Below are 23,815 nucleotides of genomic sequence, written 5' to 3' on the forward strand. Positions count from 1 at the left end.
ACAATTGTTCCTATATCATTAGCCTATGCAGACGTCCCCATTTCTGATCTAAATATTAATAAAGTGTATTAGGGAAGCATGTTGTCTGCTATGATGTATTAACTACAAAATACACTACAATAAACTGTCTTACTGACGTCTCTATCGAGACAACACTCCACAACACTCCAAACTGTGCAAAAAGTGAATTACTAATTTCATTGTTTGTTATGTGACCAAACTCAATAATGAGAGGAAAATGGAAAATACTATTGATAACAGTTATCAACTAAATTTAGTGTTTTATTCAATCTTATTTTTATTTCTTAAATAAGCTCTTCCATGTATTGAAAAAAGGTTAAAAAAAAAAGTTTAATCTAATCATGTAGCTTTTAACTAATCATGTAGCAAAATAATAATTCATAAATTCAGTCTAGATAATAATTCTACAAATGATTTGCCGTATGTGCAACATTACAATGCTGAATGCATGCATATCGGTATTTTTACAAAATATATTAAATTCTTGTGTCAAATTAGACGTCTCTTTCATTCTTTTCCTGTCCTTAACTTTTACTGTCTTTCCTTATTAGCACTTGACCATATAAAATGAAAGGTTATGTCTAACAAAGCACAAATGTGCATTTTGTACACTTTTTGCGCACTTAACCTATAAACCTCAGCAACCTAGGAAGAATTTTGTTGGGACCTGCTTTGTTTCTAGCAATTAGTAACCTGATTAAAAAATATACTTGTATAATATACTTATGTACCATAGTAAAAGAACCTAGAAAGGATTTTGTTGGGGGACAAAATGCACATTATTTAATATCCTTCATGCTTAATAGCTTTATGTATTTAATATCCAAGCAAATTTGCTCCACATTTGGTCTTAACCCTCTGGAACACCTGCATTATCAATACTTTCCTCAAAAACTTGTTGAATACAATCTTATACTTGTCTTCTGCCCCCTAGTGGACTTACCCAAGCCCTGCAGTCTTTTCCAATACGGCTGCCTTCATGGACTTACTTGCTAGTTTTTTGCAGGGACATCTTTGCTCATTTTGAAAAAGTTGTGGTAAAAATAGCATATATGTTAATACTGAATTTTTAATATGATTATATACTTTATTGAGTAATGAATGAATGAATAATTATATGAATGTCATCATAAAATGGTGTTGAATATATGTTTATCAAATATGATACAGCAGGTATATAAGGTAATTTACCTCAGTCATCATTGTATTTCATTTCATTTTCATTTTTTTTTTTAAATTTACATTGTTGTGGTCAGTAAATTGTCATAAATGCCTGATATTTTGAATCAAACTTGATACAATAAAAAAAATCACATTTATAATTTATGAATTATATCAAAATTGCTTCTTTTTTTATTCTGTATAAAGACCCAGTAAAAACTTCGGTTTCCAAAAAATAGAATTTTCTCTTAATTATTTCAAATGTCATGCTTTACAGGGTTAAAATCATCTTAGTTTTCCCCAGTATTGGTAACGAGGACTGATAAAATGTTTCTTTTTTCCTCAGATAATGTCTGCAAGAGAAAGTGCACTATAATAGTACTTCCCGATTCAGACTCAAAATAACCCTAACCCTAACCCTAACCCTATCTTTCCACAAATGAGGGTAACAGACCTAGAAAAGCCAAAGGAGCAAAGTTTTATTTTTTCAACACCTTTTTATTAACAATTCAAAGATCTGATTATTAGAGCATTGTAGTAATCATTTTTACATTTTTACATTGTCACATTTTAATACATTTTTACAAATCCACGAAATGAAAATTTTGTCTTTTAAAGGCATTGTGTATTTCCATGTGCTAATTTTTACTTGTGCTATTTTTTACAGTTTTTATATAGTTTGTTTTTTAAAGGAAATAAATTGTTACAAAAAAATATCTGGTGACTAAGCAGCACTCAGTTAGTGGAAATAAAAGATCTTGAGTTCATCAGGACATTACTATTATATCCGGACTATTATATCTATAAATGATGTGAACACTGAAGCCTAGGCTAAATTTTGAACTAATAAAACTAATGGCCAGACAGTACGTGACAAAGATTCTGTTTCATTACCCAATAGTGCTTGAATTTCCAGTAAATGTCACTGAATAGACCGAGAAGGAATTAATATCTTGTGCTTAAAGATGAAAAGAACACTTGATATACTATTAATAAACAGTAAGTAACATAATTTCTCACAACACAATGCTGATGTTGAAAGCCTGCAATTGGAAACTGAGCTGAGATGCCAACTGCTTCTGTACTGTACTGGTCCTCTGAAGCTGATTTGACGCTAAGGCAGAAAATGCCAGAATTCATATGGTGTTGGATAAAGAGTATGCCCATTCAATATTCAGGAGTTCAAAATCGAAAACTACTGTGCAAATTAACCATTAAAATTCTATGTAAGAACAGCTAAGCATCGAGAGAGAGAGTGTGCAGCACAGTTCGCAGCAAAACAGGCTGAAATTAAGATGGAAGAGGCTACCGGTGCAAAAAAACCAATTGTCCTCTTGTTCCTCCTAAAGAAATAAAAATGAACAGACATTTCTGAACATTGACAATGTACAAACCATACTAATTGCTACACATCATTAGCACAAGCCTTGCATGACACAATGGTTCTCACCAGACTTCCAGTAACCAAACATCAGTCTTCTCAGGAGACCCACTTAAATTCTTGTGATGTTCAAGTTTCAAAGCATTAATTGATGCATGATGCACAAATTCAATTGAAAGATTGTTCTACCTACAGAAATATATAAGTGGCAAAGCATAATATGTATTGAAAGGAAGCTTCTTCAGAAAGGATAATTAGGCCTATGAACAGGCATGGGAGACATTGAATTCTAGATATAGTCATCCCTTTGGATTTCAGTGGTCATTTTGAGAAAAACTGAATAACTGGCCAAAGATTGGTTTTGGGGAGTCAGTTAAATTGAGACAATTCTGTGATTTTTCTGACGGCTTGCAACAATGCTATGCCATAAATCAAAGGGCTTCAGGTGTTAAATGACTGTGAAGAGAATCAGAGAATGCTAAAAAAAAAAAAAACTCCCTCATTGAGTAACCCCTCGGAGGATTTGCCATGTCACAAGGCAGTTAAGAGTAACAGAGGAATACCCTAAGCTCAGAGATTGCTGTTTTGTGGCACAAAAAGCTGAAGTAGCATGCAACCCTGTGACATCAGAGATGCAGAGCATGAAAAGGCCAATGTGTTCATCACAAATGTGAAAGCATCGGATAAATTCTGTGTAGTGATGAAGTCAAACTGTGTTGCTAAAAACAACTCAAAGGAATAAAATGAATCTAGAAAAGTAAATGTCTCAACCTCACACTAAAACCCAGTTCAATGTCTGTGATGTGGAGAAAGTCATTCCATCCACAAATTTCAGATGTTTGTCAATAAGCCAATTAAAGATAATATTTGATAACAACCTCTGCTTTGGCTGTCTAAGGAGAGGACATAATTTGAAAGACTGCAAGAGTAAGGCTATTTGAGGCATTTGCAAGAAACGTCATCCAACACCACTTCATGATGACCGTTCTTTTGCTGCACCAGACACATCCCCTCATGCTATTCAATCTGAAGAAAAAACTTCTTCCGTTTCTTGCGGTGTAGACAGAGATGATGGTGGGAGCACATCCATGATAGTTCCTGTGTGGATTTCGACCATAACTCCTGAAAAAGAAATTTTGGTGTATGCTTTATTGGATACTCAAAGCAGCAACACTTTTTGTACAAAGAAATATATGAAGAGATACAGTATCGGAAAGTCTAGAGCCGGTAATGTTGATTCCATTATTCAAAGAGAAAGACTCAGTGGACTTAGTGGACTCAGTGGTTTTCCTCTCAAACTCTTATAAACTTGCCAACTGCTTATACCAGAGATTTCATTCCACTTCCTACCTCTCAAACTGCAAAAGGGTGGAAACATCTAAATAGTATAGCACAGGAAATGGCTGTTGGATTGTAAAGTCAGTCTGTTGATGTGTTACAAAAGCTAAAGAGCACTGGCACCACGACAGGTCATCACAGGAGGTGACGATAACCCTAACCCAGACATCCTGACCCTACTAGTAACAAAATTAGCAGCTGTAGAGACTTCTGTCTCATGTTTTCGCCCAGCTTTAATACTGATGAACAGGTCAAATACAGAAAATGAACAGCAATACCTGTAAAAAGACAGATGGATTAGATGCTGATGGATTAGAGCCACAGTCAGGAAATGCGCCTTTTACTGTTCAGGATAAAAGAGTTACCTGAAGAAATATCTTATTTATGAAGCAAAGAAGGATTTGAAGCGACTTATATCCAAATAGATGTGAGTATAGTCTAATTGTCAGCTCTGAGATTGTGGGCAATGTACCGGCTCTTCCAAATGTGAACCCCCTGGTTGTCACAAAAGTTCCTAATATTAGGTATTCTCTGAAACATCAACAAAGTAATTCAAAGTAAGTGACACTTATTAAGACGTAGCCAGTGTTTTCATTTAAATCAACATTGAACACTAAACAACTATAAACTGAATTAAACCTGAAACCCACATTGTAGCAGTCTAGTTAAATTGATTGACTCCTCAACTGATGTTCCTGTATAGCTCTTTGAGTTTATTTTTTCTTCCTTTAACTCCACAATTTCACAACCTCACATCATCACACTTCCACATTGTGAGAGCATGTGCCTCACAAAGGACTGCAAGTAAAGGGCTGCAAGTAAAGGATCCATTTCAGATGCATAGATGTTGTGCACTTTCTAAATCAAATAAACACATAACTAATTTAAACTAGAGTAAAAGTAATATTAGAAGAGCATAAAAAACTTGAACTGATCAAATAACTGAGGGTTATTTACACTTCCACCATACCAAGAGTGACTACAATCATCAGCTTTAGTCACAAATAATTTCACTAAACATTTCACTATAAACTGCTTAACTCAAAGCATCCAGTATGTAAAGAAGCTCAAACAACAGAACCTACTAATGGCTTGTTCACATGTTTACCTTTTTTTTTTCCAGTTTTCTGTCTCCAATGTGTATTTTTACACTTCTCACCAGACCATCTGTGTCAGCAAAAGACTCAGTAACTTCTGCCAAGTGCCACTAATTCCTGAGCACAACATCTCCTTTCTCCAAGACTATATCCCCAGTCATTGAGGCAAAACACTGTAGACTTCTTTGGGACAGGGATGATGGTGGTTGTCTTGAGGCACATAGGAACAACAAACCTTGAATAGAAGTCATTCAGCTCATCTGGGAGGAGGCATCTCTATTACAAGCAGGTGAAGCTGTCTTGTAGTTCGTGATGGCCTGTATGCCCTGGAAGTGGGCATGGATTGTCTGGGTTTCTGTGCGCTTTGCTTCTCTAATGGCTCGGGACAGTTTGGCCCTTGCTGTTCTCAGGGTCGCCCTGTCCCCTGTACTTAAGGCAAGGTCTGTATTCTTTAGCAGCGCACGCACTTTAGCAGTCACCCACGGCTTCTGTTTGGAGCGTGTGGTGATGGTCTTAGAGACGGTCACGTCATCAATGCACTTGCCAGTGTAGCTGGTCACTGATGCCGTGTACTCCTCCAAGTCTTACAGAGTCACTGTTGGTTACATCCTCCCTGCAGATGTTCCAGTCAGTGCACACAAAGCAGTCCTGAAGAGTGGTCTGTATGCTTGAATTAGCATAACAGAGATGTGGTCTGAGTAGCTGAAGTGGGGGCTGGGCTTCACACGACACGCACCGGGAATGTTTGCGTAAACAAGATCCAGCGTGTTTTCCCCTCTTGTTGCAAAGTCACATACTGATGAAATTTAGATGATTGAAATCTCCGGCGAAGAAGTCCGTTGGGATGAACATTGTGCAGATTGCTAATAGCCCCATGGAGCTCAATCATACTCAAATCAGTATTTGTTCAATTTCCATTCATTAATTTGTGTGTGTGTGTGTGTGTGTGTGTGTGTGTGTGTGTGTGTGTGTGTGAGAGAGAGAGAGAGAGAGAGAGAGAGAGAGAGAGAGAGAGAGATTATGACTGGTGTTGTTTATTGTATAGTGTTTGTTGCCTTTTTGTACTCCTTTATCATTTGTAATGTTGCTAAAAAAAGTTAAGCTCAAGCCCAGCCATTTTTAGGGTCATGATTGAGGACAATGTCCCGTCCAGAGACAAGATGTTTCGTATTCAGGTTTTGTTCAAACCGACCATCGAAAATACTCTTTCCAGTGAATATGTTATTTTTTATTGGTTGTTATTGGTAAAAATACAGTAATATGTATGTTTAAATTTTATGCTGTCCTTCTTGTACAACTATGGGTGTAACGAGTCTGTCTGTTTTCCCTTGTGTCTGTCTGTTGTCATTCGCTGATGTTAATTGTTGACCCCGCCCACCTATTTGTTACCACGGACATTTAATTGCATTCAATCTCTTCCCCGGGTGTTTTGTCTTAGTCCTTGTCTGTCTCTGTCTTGTGATTAGTTCTCGTTCACTATATGTACTCTGTTTTGTTCACTTCCCGGTTGTGAGTCGTTAGTATGTTGTCAGATCTGTCACGGATTGACACAGGCGAATGCGGATCCATGTGCAGTTACTATTTTAATACGCAAAAATAGGAAACAAACAATGAACAAGCAGGCAAAACAGATCAGAGCACTGAGCGGAACAGGAACAGAGACATAAACAGACAACATACTAAACACTGAACAACGACTCACAACGGAGAAGTGAACAAAACAGAGTACATATAGTGAACGAGAACCAATCACAAGACAAAAACAAACAAAGGAATAAAAAACAAACAAACAAACAAAAAGCTTTAGTTCTGTGATTAAAGATATCAGTCTATAACTATCACACTTAAGAGGAGATTGAATTGAGAAAAAGTGGTCCAATACTATCCCATAGTTCCAGAAACAGCTCTGGAGGAAAACCATCAAGTCCAGGAGATTTACCTCTTTTCATTGAGTTCAGTGCATCTTTCAGTTCTGTAATAATGGGAGGCGTATCAAGAAACTCTGTTTCTTCAATAGACATGGAGGGTAGATTAAGTTTTAAAAGATATGATTTGAGAACATTCGGGTCAAAGAATGATTCAGCTTTATAGATATGGGAAAAAATAGTCTGAAGGTATCATTAATTTCCTCTGCATCATAAGTAATAGATACTGCAGGCTTCAGTTGCATTAATAATGGAAAATTATTAATTTTGCCTTATTTTAGCAGCTAGAAGCCTACTTGTGCTTTCACTTTGGCTATAGTAAGTCACTCCAGTATGGTGGATTGAAAATTTTGCTTTAGCTTTTAAGTTGTTCAATTCAAATCTCAAGGTGGAGAGATGCCTGTTTTTGATCAGAGAACTGGCACTTTTGATCTGATTCTAATAGCTGAATTTCATTTTCTAACTGTGCAATTCTGTATTTTCTGGACACCTTCATATGAGAAGCAAATGAAATACATTCCCCTGCTAATAAAGCATTTGGTTTCCCAAAGTACCTGGGGTTATGATGTTGATTGTAGAGTAATTTCCAAGAAAGTTTTGAGATTGGCATTCAATTGCTTCAGGAACTCTGAGTTCTGAAGTAACGTTGTATTGAAGCACTATTTATGTGTGTATTTGCCAGGATTCCGTGCAAGCCTCAGAAGTATACATCACAGAAGTGTGATCTGAGATAATAATAGGAAGAATGGCTGCAGATGTGATTAAGCAATTTAACTGAGGTGAAACAAAGGTGTAGTCAATTCTGGAATATGTCTACAAGAGAAAAATGTGTCATTTTTAATAGGAATGTGTAATTTTTCTCTAAGGGATGTCTTAGATGCCAGGCATCAACAATGTCCAATTTGGCAATAAAACTATTACCGCTAGAAGGGGTATCCAAACAAGTGGAACACTGGAACACTCGGGTCCACCACGTGAGCAAGCGAGCCAATGAGAGTACAGTGGAGTACTGTACCACTGAACTTTCTGCATGCTTGCTTACAAAGTAGAAAAACTGCTGATGCCAATGCTATAAGTTAATTAAGATACTTATATTTCATTGTGATGATAACAGTTTTCAACCAAAGTGTTGTGTACATTCTGAAAACTTTTTTGGTTTTGTTTTTTCTTTCTTAAATAAGGTCATTCCATGTATTGAAAAAAGGTTAGAAGTTTAATCCACAAGCTGTATCCCACTATAGGATCCTCAAACATGCAGACTTCTTTTAATCAATCATGTTGCAAAATAATATATACTATGTTTCCTTATTGGTACTTGACCATATAAAATTAAAGGTTACATCTAACAAACCTCTAACGTTAGATTTTATATGCATGTGCATTTTGTTGTGATACAATTACTGACTGTAGTCTATCAGTTATTATAACCCTCTTCTATGTGCACCAGTGTTTTTGCTTCTTTGTTTGTTTTTTAGAAGCTATTATTTGGGTAGTGAATAATTCTCAGCATAGCAGTGATGGTGTGGGTGTGATCCATCCTGGTGATGCAGTGTTTTTAAAATTTCTAAAACATCTCTATATAACTGCAAATAAATTCCCAAAGAATAAGAGTGTGTGCATGGTGTCCTGTAATTGAAGTCCTATCCAGGGTGTATTCCTGCTTTGCTTCTAGCATTCCCAGCATAGGATCTAGAAATGCACCACAACCCTTACCTCATTAAAGAGGTTTCACAACATGAGTTAATGACAAAAGTTATGTAAATGTACACCTATAAATTATACTTTTGATCGTTGGGCCAAGAGAGTCTGACAAATTGTATAGAGCAACAGGCTGCAGTAAGTAAGCTAATTTAAAAAAGCACATAACTCCTATCATTTGTTTAAAATGCTCCATTTTTTTTAATATGCAGTCCAATTTGCTCTACATTTGCTCTAAAAATCATCTTAGTTTTCCCCGTATTGGTAACCAGAACTGATAAAATGTTTCACTTTTTGCCCATTTCAGATGATGTCTACAGGAGAAAGTACTCTGAGAGGGAAAACCAACAAAAATTGAGGATTGGATGATTGTACTTCCTGAATCAGAACCAAAATAAACATTTTTCACTTCTTTAAATATGTTCATTTGAGCTAAGCAAGCACCCAATGAGAAAAATGAGATGAGAAGTCCATTGCTAAATAGATTTAACATTGACTCTTTATGTAAAATGTACAGTGCCTCTTTCCCCAAATGAGGGTAAAGAGATCTAGAAAACCCAAAGGAGCAAAAGGGTTTTTTTTCAACATGTATGTATTAACAGTTAAAAGATCTGATTATTAGAACATCTCACTTGTAATAATCATTTTAACAATATTAGATTTGTCATTCATTATAGCAAATTCATGAAAATAACATTTTGTCTTTACAGGCATTGTATCTTTCCATGCGTTATTTTTTACTTGTGCTATTTTTTTTACAGTTTTATTTTTTCATGCATCACATGCTTTTAAAATATTGTCTGATACATATTCCACAGATGGTATACTTTTTTTTATACTACTTAGTACAGTAGTTTGAGGTATAAGACATTGCTACTACCTAATTGCAAAGCAAACCCTTGACAAGGCAAAGCTTTGAAAGCCTTTTGCAGATACTAAGGGAGCTTGGAATAATAACTGAATGTTGTGATATTAGCCCCAGGTGCCAGTCAGACTACAGAGGATTTCTCTACAGTCCCTCCACTGACACATCCTCTGCTTACTTGTAGAGGCCGATTGGAAGAGATCTCAGACAGATGAAGCTGTTTGGATGCTGGGCAAGTATAATTGGGTTCCCATCCAGTCGCACCTCCTGCATGCTGTACCTGATGTAGTGTGTGTCGTTGCCCTTGCAGAACGTTTCATCTGTCAGGATGGTTATATTGTTATTCTGCATGGAGAAACAAAATACAATTATTTTCTTTTTCGGCAAAAGCTTGATTGTCTGATTCTTGATATTTTTCAACCCATGGAAATGATAGAAAAATACAATTTAATGAATAACCATAAAGTTAGGCACCATTTTTTAAGTTTTTTTTAAGTAATTATTTGTTTCACTGATTAATTAATAAATGGATTTTTACTGGTTTTTATTCCGCTTGACATCGTAACTGTCTGGTTCGTGCAGATGTAATATGTAGCATCTCAGAGTTACTGTCGATACTGTGCCACTCACTGTTGCACACCTTACCATTATTTTGGCCCTATGTTTATATAATTGTAGTGCAGCAGTGTCCCATCTTATCTGCAAAGGGATTTTGTGGATGCCGGTTTTTTATTCCAGCCAAGCAGGAGCCACATCTTATGCCACCTGTGTAATCTGTTGATCTTAGCCTTCAATAGACCCAGGTGTGGCTTCTGTGTGGTTAAAATGAAAACCCAGTCCAATGCCAACCCTTTACAGATAAGTTTGGATATCCCTGTTGTAGTGCAAGCCAGAGTTTCAGCTGTAATATACAGTGTTCGTACTGTATATGTTTTCACCTACCCTGAACTTATCTACATACTATTACAATCTGGAACTGAAATGGAGTACATTAACATACGGAATTACATAAATGTGAAATTGTTGATAAGCTCAATACTTGGTAGCACCAGCACTGGATTCAGATGCAGCTGCAAGGTCTTCAGTCTTTGCATATCTGGATCATGATATTTGTTTGCCTTTGACTAGATAGAGACTATTGTGAAGAGCAATTTTCAAGTCTTGCCAGAAAATCTTAATGGGATTGAAGGGTACTTACTTTGACTAGACTATTCTAACACTTTCAGGTTCTCTACACTACAGTGTAGCTTTTGCAGAATGCTTAGGGTTGCTGTCCTGTTGGATGGTTAACTTTGCCCCAGGCTCAGAGTTTCTTGTAGACTGGAACATAATTTCTTCTAGGATTGCCTTGTATTTGACTCAATCCAACTTTATATCAGCACAGACCAATTTCACAGTCCCTGCAAATTATTAAGCATCCTCATCACATGATGTTACAATTTGTCTTCACTGTGTTTTTTCCTGCACTGTCTTGTTTGTTTTGTCTTGTCCTGCCCTGTTTGCACTAGGTTGCACAGTTGCAAAAGCCATCAGATCAAGCATTAATATAATCTGGCCAAATATATATATATTGAGATCCCATGAGTTTTAATCCACACAGAAGTACTTATTTGCACTAGAACTAATTCAGAGCTTTCACAGATATTGGCATAAATACATATCTGTAACTAATTTGCCAACTATGTTTATTTTCCCCACAGTATTATGACAATTTTGTGAATATTCATGCCTTATAGTCCCATTTCACTTCAGAGTTGTGACATTACAAGAAAATCTTTGGAAAAGTTTAAAAGGGTAAATATTTGTGCAAGGGACTGTACATCATTTGTCAAGTACTTTATGCTTCAAAGAATAAAAAAATAACAATGTGCTTTGTCAATTTGATCAAGGATATTTGTTGGGCTCATTTAGATGCCCTGTAGTCATTTAGACACCCTGTTAATCTAAAAAAAAATGTAGTTTTTTTTTTTTTTTTTTTTTTTTTGGCCACTATTGCCTTGGGATTGCTTATTAGGTATTTACAACTAGAATCACTAGAATTACTAGAATCATTTGAAACAACTCTATATTGATGACAAGAAAACATGTATGTATGTATATTATAAATATTGAATATTATTATAACAATTATATTACTGCCAAGCACTGACTAGGCATGATTATGTATGTTTAAGTAATGAATAATAAACAAACATGGAGATGCACAACATGCAGACTCTCAGGAAGTGGTGGAATGGCCTCCAATTCATTGTCACCAAGGTAAAGGTATGCCAACTTTTTGAGTTTCTGAAATTGAAAATATGTATGTTAAAAATTTAAATAACATCAAATAGATGTTCTTTTCATGTGAACTACTGGCACACATTATGATGTGTTCAGTACCTTTAAAACACTTGATCTGATGCCTTTTGTTTTGAGTCTATTGTGATTGGCATTGAGTGAGATCAGTTGCTGAGGCAGCATTGGTAACTTAGTTAGTTGGTTCCCAGCCAGTGTTAGTTCCTCCAGTTGGTCCAGTTTAGAGAAGGCTCCATCCTCTATTTCCGAAATTAGATTGCCGGTCAGATCAATCCTTTTCAATGTGCCTATAAAAAATACACATAGAAAACATTTTTTAAAAAAATCCATTGTGTAATTTAAAATATCATATCTTAAAATATGCTGTCTTCCAAAGTTCTGTCAGAGTGGTGCAGCGACTAATTGCAACACATAAGGAGTGAATGAAATATTTGGCTAAAGACTGAATGCTTTAGGCCGCATGCTTTAATAGCTCAAAACTCTTTCCTTTCCAAGAGCTGTGTACTGGCTTCAGATGTTGCCTTTATTCTGACTACACTAACTCAGGGCCAGATATTACACATAGCATTTACTTTAGCCACTCTCTGTATAATTTTTCTTACCAACAGCAAAATCCTTGTTGGTGATTTTGGAGATTTTATTGAAGCGTGCATAAAGGTATGTGGTTTCCTTTGGCAGGGCCGGCACTGATTTCATATCTGGGCTGACATCTTCACAATACACAGATCCAGACAAGCATACACACAGCAAGCAAGTGGGAAGATCTATGGGGAAATCATTGTCTTTATCTTAAATACTTTTCTAACTTAAATAGTAACATTAATGCATGTGTTTATATATAAATTAAACAATCACCTGCTTCTTTTTTCTCTACTGCTGAACCTTCATCACCTGCATTATCAACTGTTTCATAGTCTGGGGCTGCAATGATCTTTTCCTTGGATGAGGGCCAACCAAAAATTAAGAGGAAAGAAAGAAGTAAGGAAAAATAAAGATTGGTTTAAATATCATTCATTAAGCACCTTAATGCTTCTAAAATGTGTCCTTTCCAGTTTCCAGTTCAGTTGCAGTTTGTTGAATTGCTTGTGCAAACAGAATGTTCATCCCAGAATGGACGTGGGTTGCGCTGCTGTCTCCTGCATACCATTGCTTAGATATTTGATATCTGGTATGCTGCACTTTTATTTATGAAGCACAGAAGGTTTTTTCTTGAGTATGAATTGAGGAAAATGGTTAAATGATATAAAACACTGCATTAAAAAATATTTTTCTTCTAAAGCAAAATCTGCAAGTAATTTTTCACAAACATGCTAGCATATAGTCAGCATGCACTGTTAAATAATTCCTGTCCCAGAATCAGTTAGATCAGTTATCACTTTATTAGGCTTCTTACCTTTTTTTTCTTTACCTCCATGAAAATGCTATCTTCTGACTGCCACTCATCTAAATCCACTCTCAGAAAACCATTTTCTTGAAGATCCATTTGATCATTTTGTGCTGCTGCACATAACATCCATAGTGGAAGCAGAAAGGAGAAAAATAACATCCTTAGGTCCATAATCTACAGTTCAGAAGTAGTACTGAGAGAGACAATGAGTGTACGGTGTCTGAAATGAGAGCCTTTAAAGTCATTTTGTTGAGGCCCTGCCTATGAACTACTGAGACAGCCTTTAACTCACTGTGTGCTGTTCGATGAAATGTCAGTTAAAGGTCTCCACAAACATGTACTTCTCAAACGTCTGTATGAACTTAGTTGCACCATTATAGTAGAATATGCAAGTTATTAATTTTTTTCTTTTGTATTATCTTATAATGGTTTTGGTATGCATGAAGCAAATGCTAGATCGTCTGAGGAAACTACAAGAGACTGATTTATCTGTTAATGTGGGGGTTTTAGCCACAGATTATCCAGCAATGCAGCTGAAATGAAAGCCCATTGTTTGTCATTACGGAGAGAAAAGTTTGAGAGGGAAGGAAAAACATTTTCACAGAGAGCAAATAAAATAAATTCATCTGTTAAATCAGGACTCTAAATAATGTGAACACTGCAGCCTAGAAAATAGTTTCTGTTCAGATTTTGTACATTGGCAGTAATAAACTAATGGCAAGACAGTATGTGACTAAAAACTCTGTTCCATTACCCAATAGTGCTTGATTTTCCAGTAAATGTCACTGACTAGACTGAGAAGGAATTAATGTCTTGTGCTTAAAGATGAAAAGAAAACATGATATACTATTAATAAACAGTGAATAACATAATTTCTCACAACACAATGCTGATGGAGAAAGCCTACAATTCAAAACTGAGCTGAGATGCCATCCCCTTCTGTCCTGTGCTGGTCCTTTGAAGCTGCAGAATCCAAGTATCTGTTAGACTTAGCACATTAAACAGTTTTTTTTTGTTTGTTTGTTTGTTTTTTGATAACAATTAATTTAGTTGTAAAATATTAAATGGTAAGAGAAAAATACATTCAAGAACAACATCTAGTCAAATGGGCTTTGAAATGGTTCTTCCTTTTTCTGCCCCTGAGTCCTGTTACATAACCACATGGGAGGATCCAGGAAATTGAAAAAGTAACAACTGACAAAAGATACTCGCTGTCCCAGACTCAGAGAACTGCAAAGGAGGAAAAGAACTTATGGTCCAGGTATTTTTCCCTTGCAGTACCTGCATCATGGGAACTGTGATCTCCTGGACAGATGTAAAAGTTATTAAAGGGAAGCCTGGCAGACTCAGGTCTCATCTCAATGCACCTCTCAGTCAACACCCCACAGTAGGTTAAGCAGCTACATAGTAAAAAATAAAAAAAACAATTCTTAATCTAGGATTATGTCAAAGAATTTCAAATGAAATGCTTTAACACCTATGAAAACACATAATTTATGATAATCATTACAACAGTGAAACATTTCATTTCACTATTATGATACATATACTAATTGCAAAAAGAACAAAATACATACAACTTCCAAAACGTCATTTGCTCTGACAGCCAATCAGCATATAACTGTCAGTGAACTAACTGAATTATCATAAACTGGTCTTAAATCCATATGTTGTGTTTCATAGAGGAGGATCTGACTCCATCTCAAGCTCCTTTTCTAATTCTTGTGCAACTGCCAAAACCTCCAGCTGGGGAAAATAGGTCATTCTCCCACAGATGTTACAGAATGTTGAGTCACAAAAGAAGAAAATCAACAGCACTCGTTAATTACTATTACATCTCTGTAACCTTTAACAGATTAACCTTTTAAAAATGGACATTGTTATGGCCTAAGCCTTTGTATTATTATTATTATTATTATTATTATTATTATTATTATTATTATTATTATTATTTTAGTGTGGTGTGCTGTTTCTTTGTATTGGTCTCTTCACCTTTTCCGAGGGTAAGCTCCGACCCTGTACACCTGTGGCACATTCATTATTGACTCTCCAGGTGGAGATAAAAGGGGAGTAGACGTGCGAATGGAGGGTGCCGATTTTGTGCTGTTCCCATCAGAACTCCAGTCGCCAAGCTGCTACTGCCACTGTCTTTAGCTCTGTGTCTTTTTGGCTTAATTTGTCATTTCTCTTCCTGGTTGTTCTGTGTGTTTGTTTGTTAAATGTTTGTGGTCGTGAATGGTTTCTGTTGTAACATATAGTTTCCTGTGACGCATGAGTGCAACAGAATTAATAAACAGCTAAAACTGTCCTTTTGACTCGCGTGTCCTTTTATGTTACTTGCCCCCTTCTCTTACAAGCACTTTTGAAAATGGGGTTCGTATCAACATCCAAAATCTTTTATATTGAATGATATTCTTAGAATAGCTGTGATATATATGTAAACTATGAATTCTGTAAATTTTGCATTGTCTAAAGTGATCTATCTTTTGTATGTTAAAATGATTGAGCAACTGTACAGATTTGTGTCACAGCCCCTGAATAAGATATCTGACAACAATTGCTACAAAAAAACACCAACGCTTTCATTTATGAGTAGTTATGGATTTTATATGTTGTGCGAAACCAATGGAAGCATCGAAATAAAAATCAAGTGGAAAATACTTAATCATATTTATGAACTCTGAAGAATTGATTGTTCTTGAACTTTTACAGTGTTGGGAGGTATAGCAGGTGATAAGGACTCAAAGTACACATCTGGATCCATTTTCACCAATACGAAACGACACTTCATTCGGGTCCACCCACAGTGTTAGCTCACATGGATCAGGGAAAAAATTTCCTCCTGTGTAATGCCAACGGCCCTGGCAGCTTTGCCTATCAAAGGGTCCATTTTGTGGTTGATGCGCAAGCATCTGTAGCCTGACCCTCTGCAAGGGTCTTGGGGAAACCAGTGTTGCTCGTAGTACTCTGAAAGAAAAAAGGTAAAGCAAGATAAGAAAGGATCAACAATAGTATTTTCTATTTTCTGTCACACCGCCTTCACCACCCACAAGCAGCCTACAAGCACTACTCACTCTACTACCACCCAGGTCTAGAATCCGGCATTAGATTAAGTGAATTATGGCTGTAGTAATGATCAATTTTTTAAAAACTAGTTTAAGTTATTCGAAGTTGTACTTGTATGCAAGGCCTACAGCAGATTCAAAATTCCCGCTTTGTTCTGTTTTGGTTTAAATTTGTTTCCCTTTCAGAGCAATGTAGAACTTTAGAAAGCCCAGTAACCAATTTTATAGTATAAAAGTATAACTCAATGTATTTATCTAGTCAATACATGTCTGATTAAACTATCTGTAGAAATGTGAATGACTAGAAGGAAAAAACAGGCTGTAATGAATATTGAAACTCCTCGTACCAAGTAGCGTCTTCTGCAGGGAAAAGTTTAAGTGATTAAGTTGATCTTCAGTAAGAAGGCCAGTCATCCTGACCAGACTGCTAACAAAATTAGCAGCTGTAGAGACTTCTGTTCTCATGTTTGCCGAACAGCAACACCTGTAAAAAGACCGATGGATTAGAAAGGCGACGGATTAAAGCCACAGTAGGGAAATACGTCTTTTACTGTTCAGGATGAAAAAGTTACCTTATGAAATATTTTATATACGAAACAAAGAAGGATTTGAAGCGACTTATATCCAAATAATCTGTGATTACAGTGTAATTGTCAGCTCTGACATTGAAGCAAGTGCGGACAAATTTCCTGCTCTTTCTAACTTAAACTCTCTGGCTGTCACAAAGGTTCCATCCGAATACGCTGAAACGTCATCAAAGTCATTCAAGTGACGTCACACAGTGTTTTCATTTAAATGTAATTTAAATTTAAATTCAGCATTTAACACTAATGAACTATAAACCGAGTAAAAGACAAACCCACAGATATAAACAAAAATTACACATGACTGCTATAGCGTGAATGATCACATCCCCTGTTCTTTATTACAGACTGGAAGAAAATTCAGAATAGATGTTAAATGCTGTACAATTTAATTTTGGTGTCAGTGTATATATATGCGTATATTTACAGATATAGTGTATTAGGGATACATGTTGTCTGCTATGATGTATTAAATACAAAAATATAACAAACTGTCTAATTGTCTCTAGACAATAAACGATTTACTGCTTGCACTGAGTCTCTGGGGTTTGTGTGCATGTGTTTCTAATGAGTAGATGTGGAACAGTGTTTAGTTTTAGAAGCAATGCTCCTCCCTCTGTGTCTGAAGCATTTAAGGGGTGGATCCTTTTTTATTTAACAGCACTATCGCTTAAAAAACCGCACTTCTCGTTAAATGCAATCTTTCACACAAGTCCTTCAGCTTTCAGGTATTGTTTTACACCCTTTATGTTGCTATCTATCTTTGTTTTGACTCAAAACTTCATTCCGATGTCGTCTCAAGTACAAAAGCAAAAGTTAAATAACGCTCATAAAAGGCAAAACAAAAAGAGAAGTAAAACTACTTGTGCTCATTGTGTTCATGCTGTAGTTTGGGATAAGTTCGGTTTTTGTTTTTATTCATGGTCATAAATAAACAGCTGCATATTATTGATTACTGAGACAAAAGTTTGTTGTTCGTGTTTTTTATGAAGGGAGACATGTTACTAACATGTCACTTTTGTAAAATCGAGCACTGCTATGTGCTAAAAAGCAGAATGATTTTGTGGAGGAAGAAGAAGAAGAGACAAAACCTAGCAAAGTTTAAAAAAAAATAGTTTTGAATGAGCAAAGTGAATTTGTACTATAGTGAGATATGTGTGCCAGTCTAACACTGAATATCCTGTAGCATGTATCCGCTAAATGGACACTTAGTTCAGGTGTTACACCGAAATCTGTGACCTATCGTAACGTGCACGGCGCTTGGCGCGTTCTCGCAACAAAGATTTGCATATACGCTGTTTGCGTAGCGAACTTCTCTAGACGACCTATTTTAAGCTGCATTTTAGCAACAGCGCCCTCTATGGTCACAACATACGATGGGTCACAGATTTCGGTGTAACACCGGTCCAGTAATTGCCTATATTTCCTATAACCACACTGGGACATAGAAATCTAACTTTTGGTTTAAAATATAAAAGATGAAAATGAAGAAGGATGCCACATAGGGTCAAGGATAGCACAAGGATGCAATAAAGTGTGGCTTCCTCAGGGTCTATTTCCAGTAGTGAATTAAATATACACAAAATATTTGGCCATATTTTGTGTCCAAAACTTCACTTACACAATATTAATTTCTTGTCTATATGAATGTTTATAAATGGAATATTGCAGTCATGTGGTTATACTGAATATCATCATGCCTGTCATTAGTTAGTATATTATATAATTAAGTATATATAACACACAATTTTTAAACTATATACAATTGCCAAAGCCTTAACAAGTGTACAAATATATATGACAGACACAATGACATTATCTTTGTTGTCAGAATAATGGTAATTATACCACTCTTTTGTTGAAGGGGGCCCAGGTGAAAACCGGGAGTGCATTATGATCTTTTTTGCATCTGTTAAACCTGCAAATACAACTTTCTTTAAAGCCAAATTAGTGCAAATACCAAATGATGATTTGTCATTAAATAAAAATAAGGTAAGCGATTTAGAGACTGGAAACTCCAAAATATCCCTAAAAATACTGCCACGTGAGACCAAAGCTTAGAGGCATCTGGCCAATCCCAGAAAATACGCAGGTAGTATGTGCCAACCATATACAGATTACATTTTGTACAGTATGGGGTATCTGTAAACTGCATTTTAAAATGCCTGTATGGAGAAATGTAAAACTTCTGAACAAACTTGAAATGAATCAGCTGGTGCGCAGGATTCTTTAATGAGAAAAAAAAAAATTCTATATATTGTCCCAGTCCAGTTCCATGTCCCTCTCCTTAAGGTCATAATTCCATCATTCAATCACTCTCAAAGCTTGATGATGTGATGACAGTTCTGATAAGGTATTACTTGTAGATATGAAGCTGGAAATATAATTATGGTGAGTTGTTAATCAGGGTGATAAGGGGCCTGGGGAAAGAATAATGTAGAAATGTAGAAAGTACATCCTCTGCTGGGCCTTTTTGATGATGGAGTTTATCCTCACACTCATTTCAGGTCTTGGGAAATGGTAGTGCCCAGAAACTTGAAGGTCTCCACAGATGACACAGGGCTGTTGGATATTGTGAAGGGGAGTAGTGTTGAGGGGTCTTTCCTAAAGTCCACTATCATTTCCACAGTTTTGAGGGTGTTTAGCTCTAAGCTGTTCTGACTGCACCATAGCACGAGCCACGTTACCTCCTGCTGGTATGCAGGCTCATCGCCATCTTGGATGAGACAGATGAGCATAGTATCGTCTGAACATTTCAGGAGTTTAACAGTTGTGTCACTTTAAGTGCAATCATTGGTATAGACTCAATCATTGGTATAGACTTTTAATATAATAATTCCGGAAATTCTCCCTCTATACTATAGAGGGAGAATTTCCGGAATTATTATATTAAAACTATAGCCGACAAAGAGAATCCGGGCATTCTGTATGTCCCTGGGCAGTCAAGGTGTTGCAGAATGTAGTGCAGCCCAATGTTGACTGCGTCGTCCATTGATCTGTTTGCTTGGTAGGCAAATAGTAAGGGATCCAGCATCCGTTCTGTTCTGTCTTTAGGTGGACCAATACCAGCTGTTCAAAAATCTTCATCACAACAGATGTCAGAGCGACAGGCCTGTAGTCATTCAGTCCAGTGATGGGAATGGGGGGGGTCCCTCTTGTAGTTTGTGATGTCTTGCAGGCCTTTCCACACTGATGCAGGATTGTTAATTGAAAACCTGCTTTTCAGCTTTGAATATAGCCACTGCTGCTGATATGGCATTAAACAAAACTCTCTCTCTCTCCCTCCCTCTCTCTCTCTGCAGTTCCAATATGATTCTTCCTCAGTTCCTGCTCTTTTTAGTCTACCTCTATAGACCACTGGTTTGTTATGCGTTTAAGATTTGTGCCTTTAACGTTCAGAGTTTTGGAGGCTCAAAGGCAACAGATGCAACACTTTTGCACATTGTTACACAGGTAAGATGGGCCTTACAGAGAGTGATGTGTAATGCTTTATGTCACAAATAAGCACCAAATTGAATAAAGCTATGTAATTTAGTCTTATCATTTATTTTTGATATGAACACAAATTGCAAGTAAAGAATCTGTTTTTTGTAAAGTGTGACTATAGTGGTCAGGTTAAAACATTTAACTACAATTTAATACATTTTAATTCCATTTTGATCTTATTTTTGGTCAGATTGTGGCACGCTATGATGTGTGTTTGCTTCAAGAGGTCCGAGATCAGAAGAAAACAGCCATTCCACGTCTGATTAATAGACTCAATAAGTAATGTTACTTTCATTACATCTCCAGTCTTGACAAATGATCTGCATTTTGCATATGGTACACAAAAAAGATCTTTGGAAAATAATTTAAGATGAGCAAATTGCACTTTTACATACACATTGTATATTATCACTCTACCTTCTTTAGCTGTGACAACCAAATTACAATTGTAATCAATAACATATCACTTCTTTTTCAGCTATGAAAGCATTCACCAGTATGACTATGTGTCCAGTGGACGTCTTGGCAGGACACCAACCTATCAAGAGCAATATGTTTTTGTGTTCAGGTAGGATAGTTAGTTTTGAAAGAGCTTATATATTAAAATAAATCATACTGTCAGTGATTACTATATGGGCTGTATGCTTCTGCAGTATTTAGATGTTCCTAAGCATGTTTTGGGCTTCATTTCATGTTCTCTCCTACAGGACCGACTCAGTCAGGCTAATAGACGTTTATCAGTATCCAGACACACAGAAAGGAGATGAGGATGCTTTTGCCAGGGAGCCTTTTATTGTGCGCTTCCAGGCACCTAAAACAGGTACATTAAATATCCATAGTAGGAATGTAACTGATTATGAATATAGTTTTAATAATCAACAGATTTGTTCTAAGTGGAAATGTTTAACACATTTCCACTATCCACTAGATGTGTAAATCAGGACTGGGATCGAAACAAAAATGTTTGAAAGACAAAGACCCATGTTCATTCATTTTTCCTTAGTAACTTCTTGATCAGTTTAAGTTATTAGTTTATAATTTTGGAAAAAGGACAAACTAAATTTGTTGCAAACTCAAGTGATGTGGTTATGGCTGAACAACAGATACAGATATTAATAGTGTCACTGTGTTAAGCCCTAGATTGCATTCAGGTCTCAGTGAGATTACACTGGATAATTCTACTATATCTTTACTATTCTATTTTTACTGTAAAAATTTGGATTGTGATTGGTTATGTATTCCAGTGATTGGCGAGTTTGTTCTGATTCCAATGCACACCTCTCCTTCTAATGCCACCAAAGAGATTGATGAACTCTATGATGTCTTTGAGGATATAAGACGGAGGTGGAAGACAGAGGTGAGCTATAATGGTGTAATAGTCTCGTTGGTCGGCCAGTTTTTAATATTGTGCGTCAAACTAGAAAAAACAAGCCTGAGGCAATGTTCACTCAATATGTGCACACTCACATTGGTGCCCTTGGTTTAGTCTAAATGTTAAATGTAGGCACTAACCACGCGTAATAAGCGTCCCGGTGTGCACAAGACCTTAAGGGTTTTAACAGTGAAAACCATTCTTCTTTAGGACATAATGTTCCTTGGTGACTTTAATGCAGCTTGTGGATATGTGGCCAAGAAAAACAGAAAGAATATAAGGCTCTACTCTGACATATTCACCTGGCTGATAGATGACAATCAGGACACTACAGTAAGAGGGACCACTGACTGTGCATATGACAGGTAAGCCGTATTCTATATTTAAAGTGTTTATGGGTTATTCCATCTTGTTTATTTGGTGTCTTATGTAGTGTTGATTTCTGTTTACACAGGATAGTTGTACATGGAGATTCATTTCTCAGGTCTATAATACCATTCTCAGCACAACCATTTAACTTTGCCAGGGCATATCAAATTAAGGAGGAAGAGGTAAGTGTTTTTTTTTTTTTTAATCTTGCACATCAACATAAACATTCACATCTTAATTATATGGTTCCTTCCTGCATATTTGTATTTTATTAGATTTAATTTAAATTTATAATCAGTCAAGCAGATGTTTTTCCAAAAATATTTTTGAATATTCATATTCAATACTTAAAGTGAAAGTTGGTTTGGGACAAGTTTTTTTTTTTTTTTTTTTTTTTTTTGAAAATCGCACGTTTTGAGACACATTTTAATTAATGCTAGAGTTGTACATTAACCTGTATATCTAGTGTTTGTGTGCTGAAGACACATGACAGAGCAGTGCATTTTCCTTACAGGCTTTACGTGTGAGTGACCACTATCCTATAGAGGTGGAGCTGAAGATCAAATCAGGAAGTGAGCAAAGAAGCATAATCTTGCTCCAAATAACTCTTGGCTTTCCCCTTCTACTCCAACTAAAATGACAGCCTTTTTTATTTTGGACTTTTTTATTTTGTCAGATTGAGAGAAGATATGCAATACTGCCAATTTTCAAAAATATCTAAACCCAAGCTGTACAAGAATGCACTGAGTTTCTTGGCAATAATGTGAAACACATTTTAATTTTTTTTAATTGAGATTATAATGAGAAAATAAGATAATGAACTATTAAATTAAATATTTTTCATTTCTTATCATGACGGAATTGAATAGGACAGTCCGATTTCTTGCTAGTTGGAAGTACATTGCCTCTTTAATGGCAATTATTTGATCTTTATTTTTATATATGACACATCCAAGTTTCCCTGCCAAAAGAAATGATTAAATCGTCCAATGACGATACCTAACTGTACAGTGTCAGTAGATTGCGCACCTGGATGAATCTAACCCTTTTGTCAGATTGAGGTCACCATTTGTTATTCATGTCAAGGAGTAAAACTCAGTGCTGACATACAGCTTGAGAGTGATTCTGTGCTGGATTTTATTTTTTATTAATTTTGGAATCCTTATCGGACATTACAGATGCTGTTAAGGCGAAGGAAAGCTTTGCCAAGTATTTTGGAAATAAATTTTTTCTCTTAGGATAGCAATTCATGTGGTATTCTTTTGGGAGTGTCCTGCTGTTCTAACCTACACACAGATTTGGCCCCTACAGTCAACATCCTAGAAAAGGGCTTGTCAGTGACATACACTGACTAAAGTACCAATAGCATCTAATGTGTGAAGTTCATCCAAGTGCTTATCTACTCATTGTACAATAATTAGCTGCTGTTGGTGCATGCACATATTTTGTCTGAGGAACAGTGTTTTAGATCATCTGTATTTTGAATAAAAAGGTGTAGACATCTCTTCTCTCTAATTTGTGTGGTGATGATTAATCTTAAGAGGTCATCGTGGCTGATTTAACTGACCAGTTAATCAAAATGCTTAATTTAGAGGATTGGATTAGCATATAAACACATTCAAGCAGTTCTAACACAAGGCCAGCTGTTGCATGACATGCAAAGTCTAATTTATTCAATAAACAGATATCAATTTTGAAATTTAATTGGTTAAAGTAGAACAAAGCCACAAGGTCAACTCTCCATGCTGTTTGAAGTTTATTTTAGCTG

At 36.1% G+C, this 23,815-nt stretch overlaps 2 protein-coding genes and 1 pseudogene across 3 annotated transcripts; 1 reads left to right on the forward strand and 2 right to left on the reverse strand.

The window, feature by feature from the left end:
- Positions 1 to 8,975: 8,975 nt before the first annotated feature.
- ognb (osteoglycin, paralog b) lies at positions 8,976 to 14,263 on the reverse strand. Of its 2 annotated transcripts, XM_027170269.2 has the most exons (7): positions 14,079 to 14,263; positions 13,178 to 13,284; positions 12,640 to 12,721; positions 12,387 to 12,548; positions 11,869 to 12,071; positions 11,680 to 11,772; positions 8,976 to 9,831 (listed from the first exon to the last, which is right to left on the reverse strand). In XM_027170269.2, exons 2-7 carry the CDS (start codon positions 13,265 to 13,267, stop codon positions 9,661 to 9,663), a joined length of 801 nt encoding a protein of 266 aa, XP_027026070.1. In that variant the 5' UTR covers positions 13,268 to 13,284; positions 14,079 to 14,263; the 3' UTR covers positions 8,976 to 9,660. The 2 variants fall into 2 exon arrangements, with proteins under 2 accessions (XP_027026070.1, XP_027026069.1); XM_027170268.2 differs by lacking the exon at positions 14,079 to 14,263 and having other exon boundaries at positions 13,178 to 13,409.
- A 1,512-nt stretch (positions 14,264 to 15,775) lies between these two features.
- LOC113658088 lies at positions 15,776 to 17,216 on the reverse strand (annotated as a pseudogene).
- Positions 17,217 to 17,420: 204 nt separating this feature from the next.
- On the forward strand, positions 17,421 to 23,562 carry dnase1l1 (deoxyribonuclease I-like 1). The gene is made up of 9 exons (XM_027170463.2): positions 17,421 to 17,548; positions 20,123 to 20,273; positions 20,497 to 20,585; positions 20,785 to 20,874; positions 21,014 to 21,126; positions 21,551 to 21,663; positions 21,889 to 22,043; positions 22,133 to 22,229; positions 22,562 to 23,562. The coding sequence occupies exons 2-9, from the start codon at positions 20,130 to 20,132 to the stop codon at positions 22,685 to 22,687; spliced, it is 927 nt and encodes a 308-aa protein (XP_027026264.2). The 5' UTR covers positions 17,421 to 17,548; positions 20,123 to 20,129; the 3' UTR covers positions 22,688 to 23,562.
- Positions 23,563 to 23,815: the final 253 nt, after the last annotated feature.

This window comes from Tachysurus fulvidraco, chromosome 23 (genome assembly GCF_022655615.1).
Source record: "Tachysurus fulvidraco isolate hzauxx_2018 chromosome 23, HZAU_PFXX_2.0, whole genome shotgun sequence".
NCBI lineage: Eukaryota > Metazoa > Chordata > Actinopteri > Siluriformes > Bagridae > Tachysurus > Tachysurus fulvidraco.

Coding starts and splice junctions, on each gene's coding strand:
- ognb (XM_027170268.2), bottom strand. CDS start 13,342: ATGGACCTAAGGATGTTATTTTTCTCCTTTCTGCTTCCACTATGGATG. Junction 12,072..12,386: donor CAACAAGGATTTTGCTGTTG/GTAAGAAAAATT, acceptor TATTTTTTATAG/GCACATTGAAAAGGATTGAT. Junction 11,773..11,868: donor TCAGATCAAGTGTTTTAAAG/GTACTGAACACA, acceptor TTTCAATTTCAG/AAACTCAAAAAGTTGGCATA.
- dnase1l1 (XM_027170463.2), top strand. CDS start 20,130: ATGATTCTTCCTCAGTTCCTGCTCTTTTTAGTCTACCTCTATAGACCA. Junction 21,127..21,550: donor CTTCCAGGCACCTAAAACAG/GTACATTAAATA, acceptor TATGTATTCCAG/TGATTGGCGAGTTTGTTCTG. Junction 22,044..22,132: donor ACTGACTGTGCATATGACAG/GTAAGCCGTATT, acceptor CTGTTTACACAG/GATAGTTGTACATGGAGATT.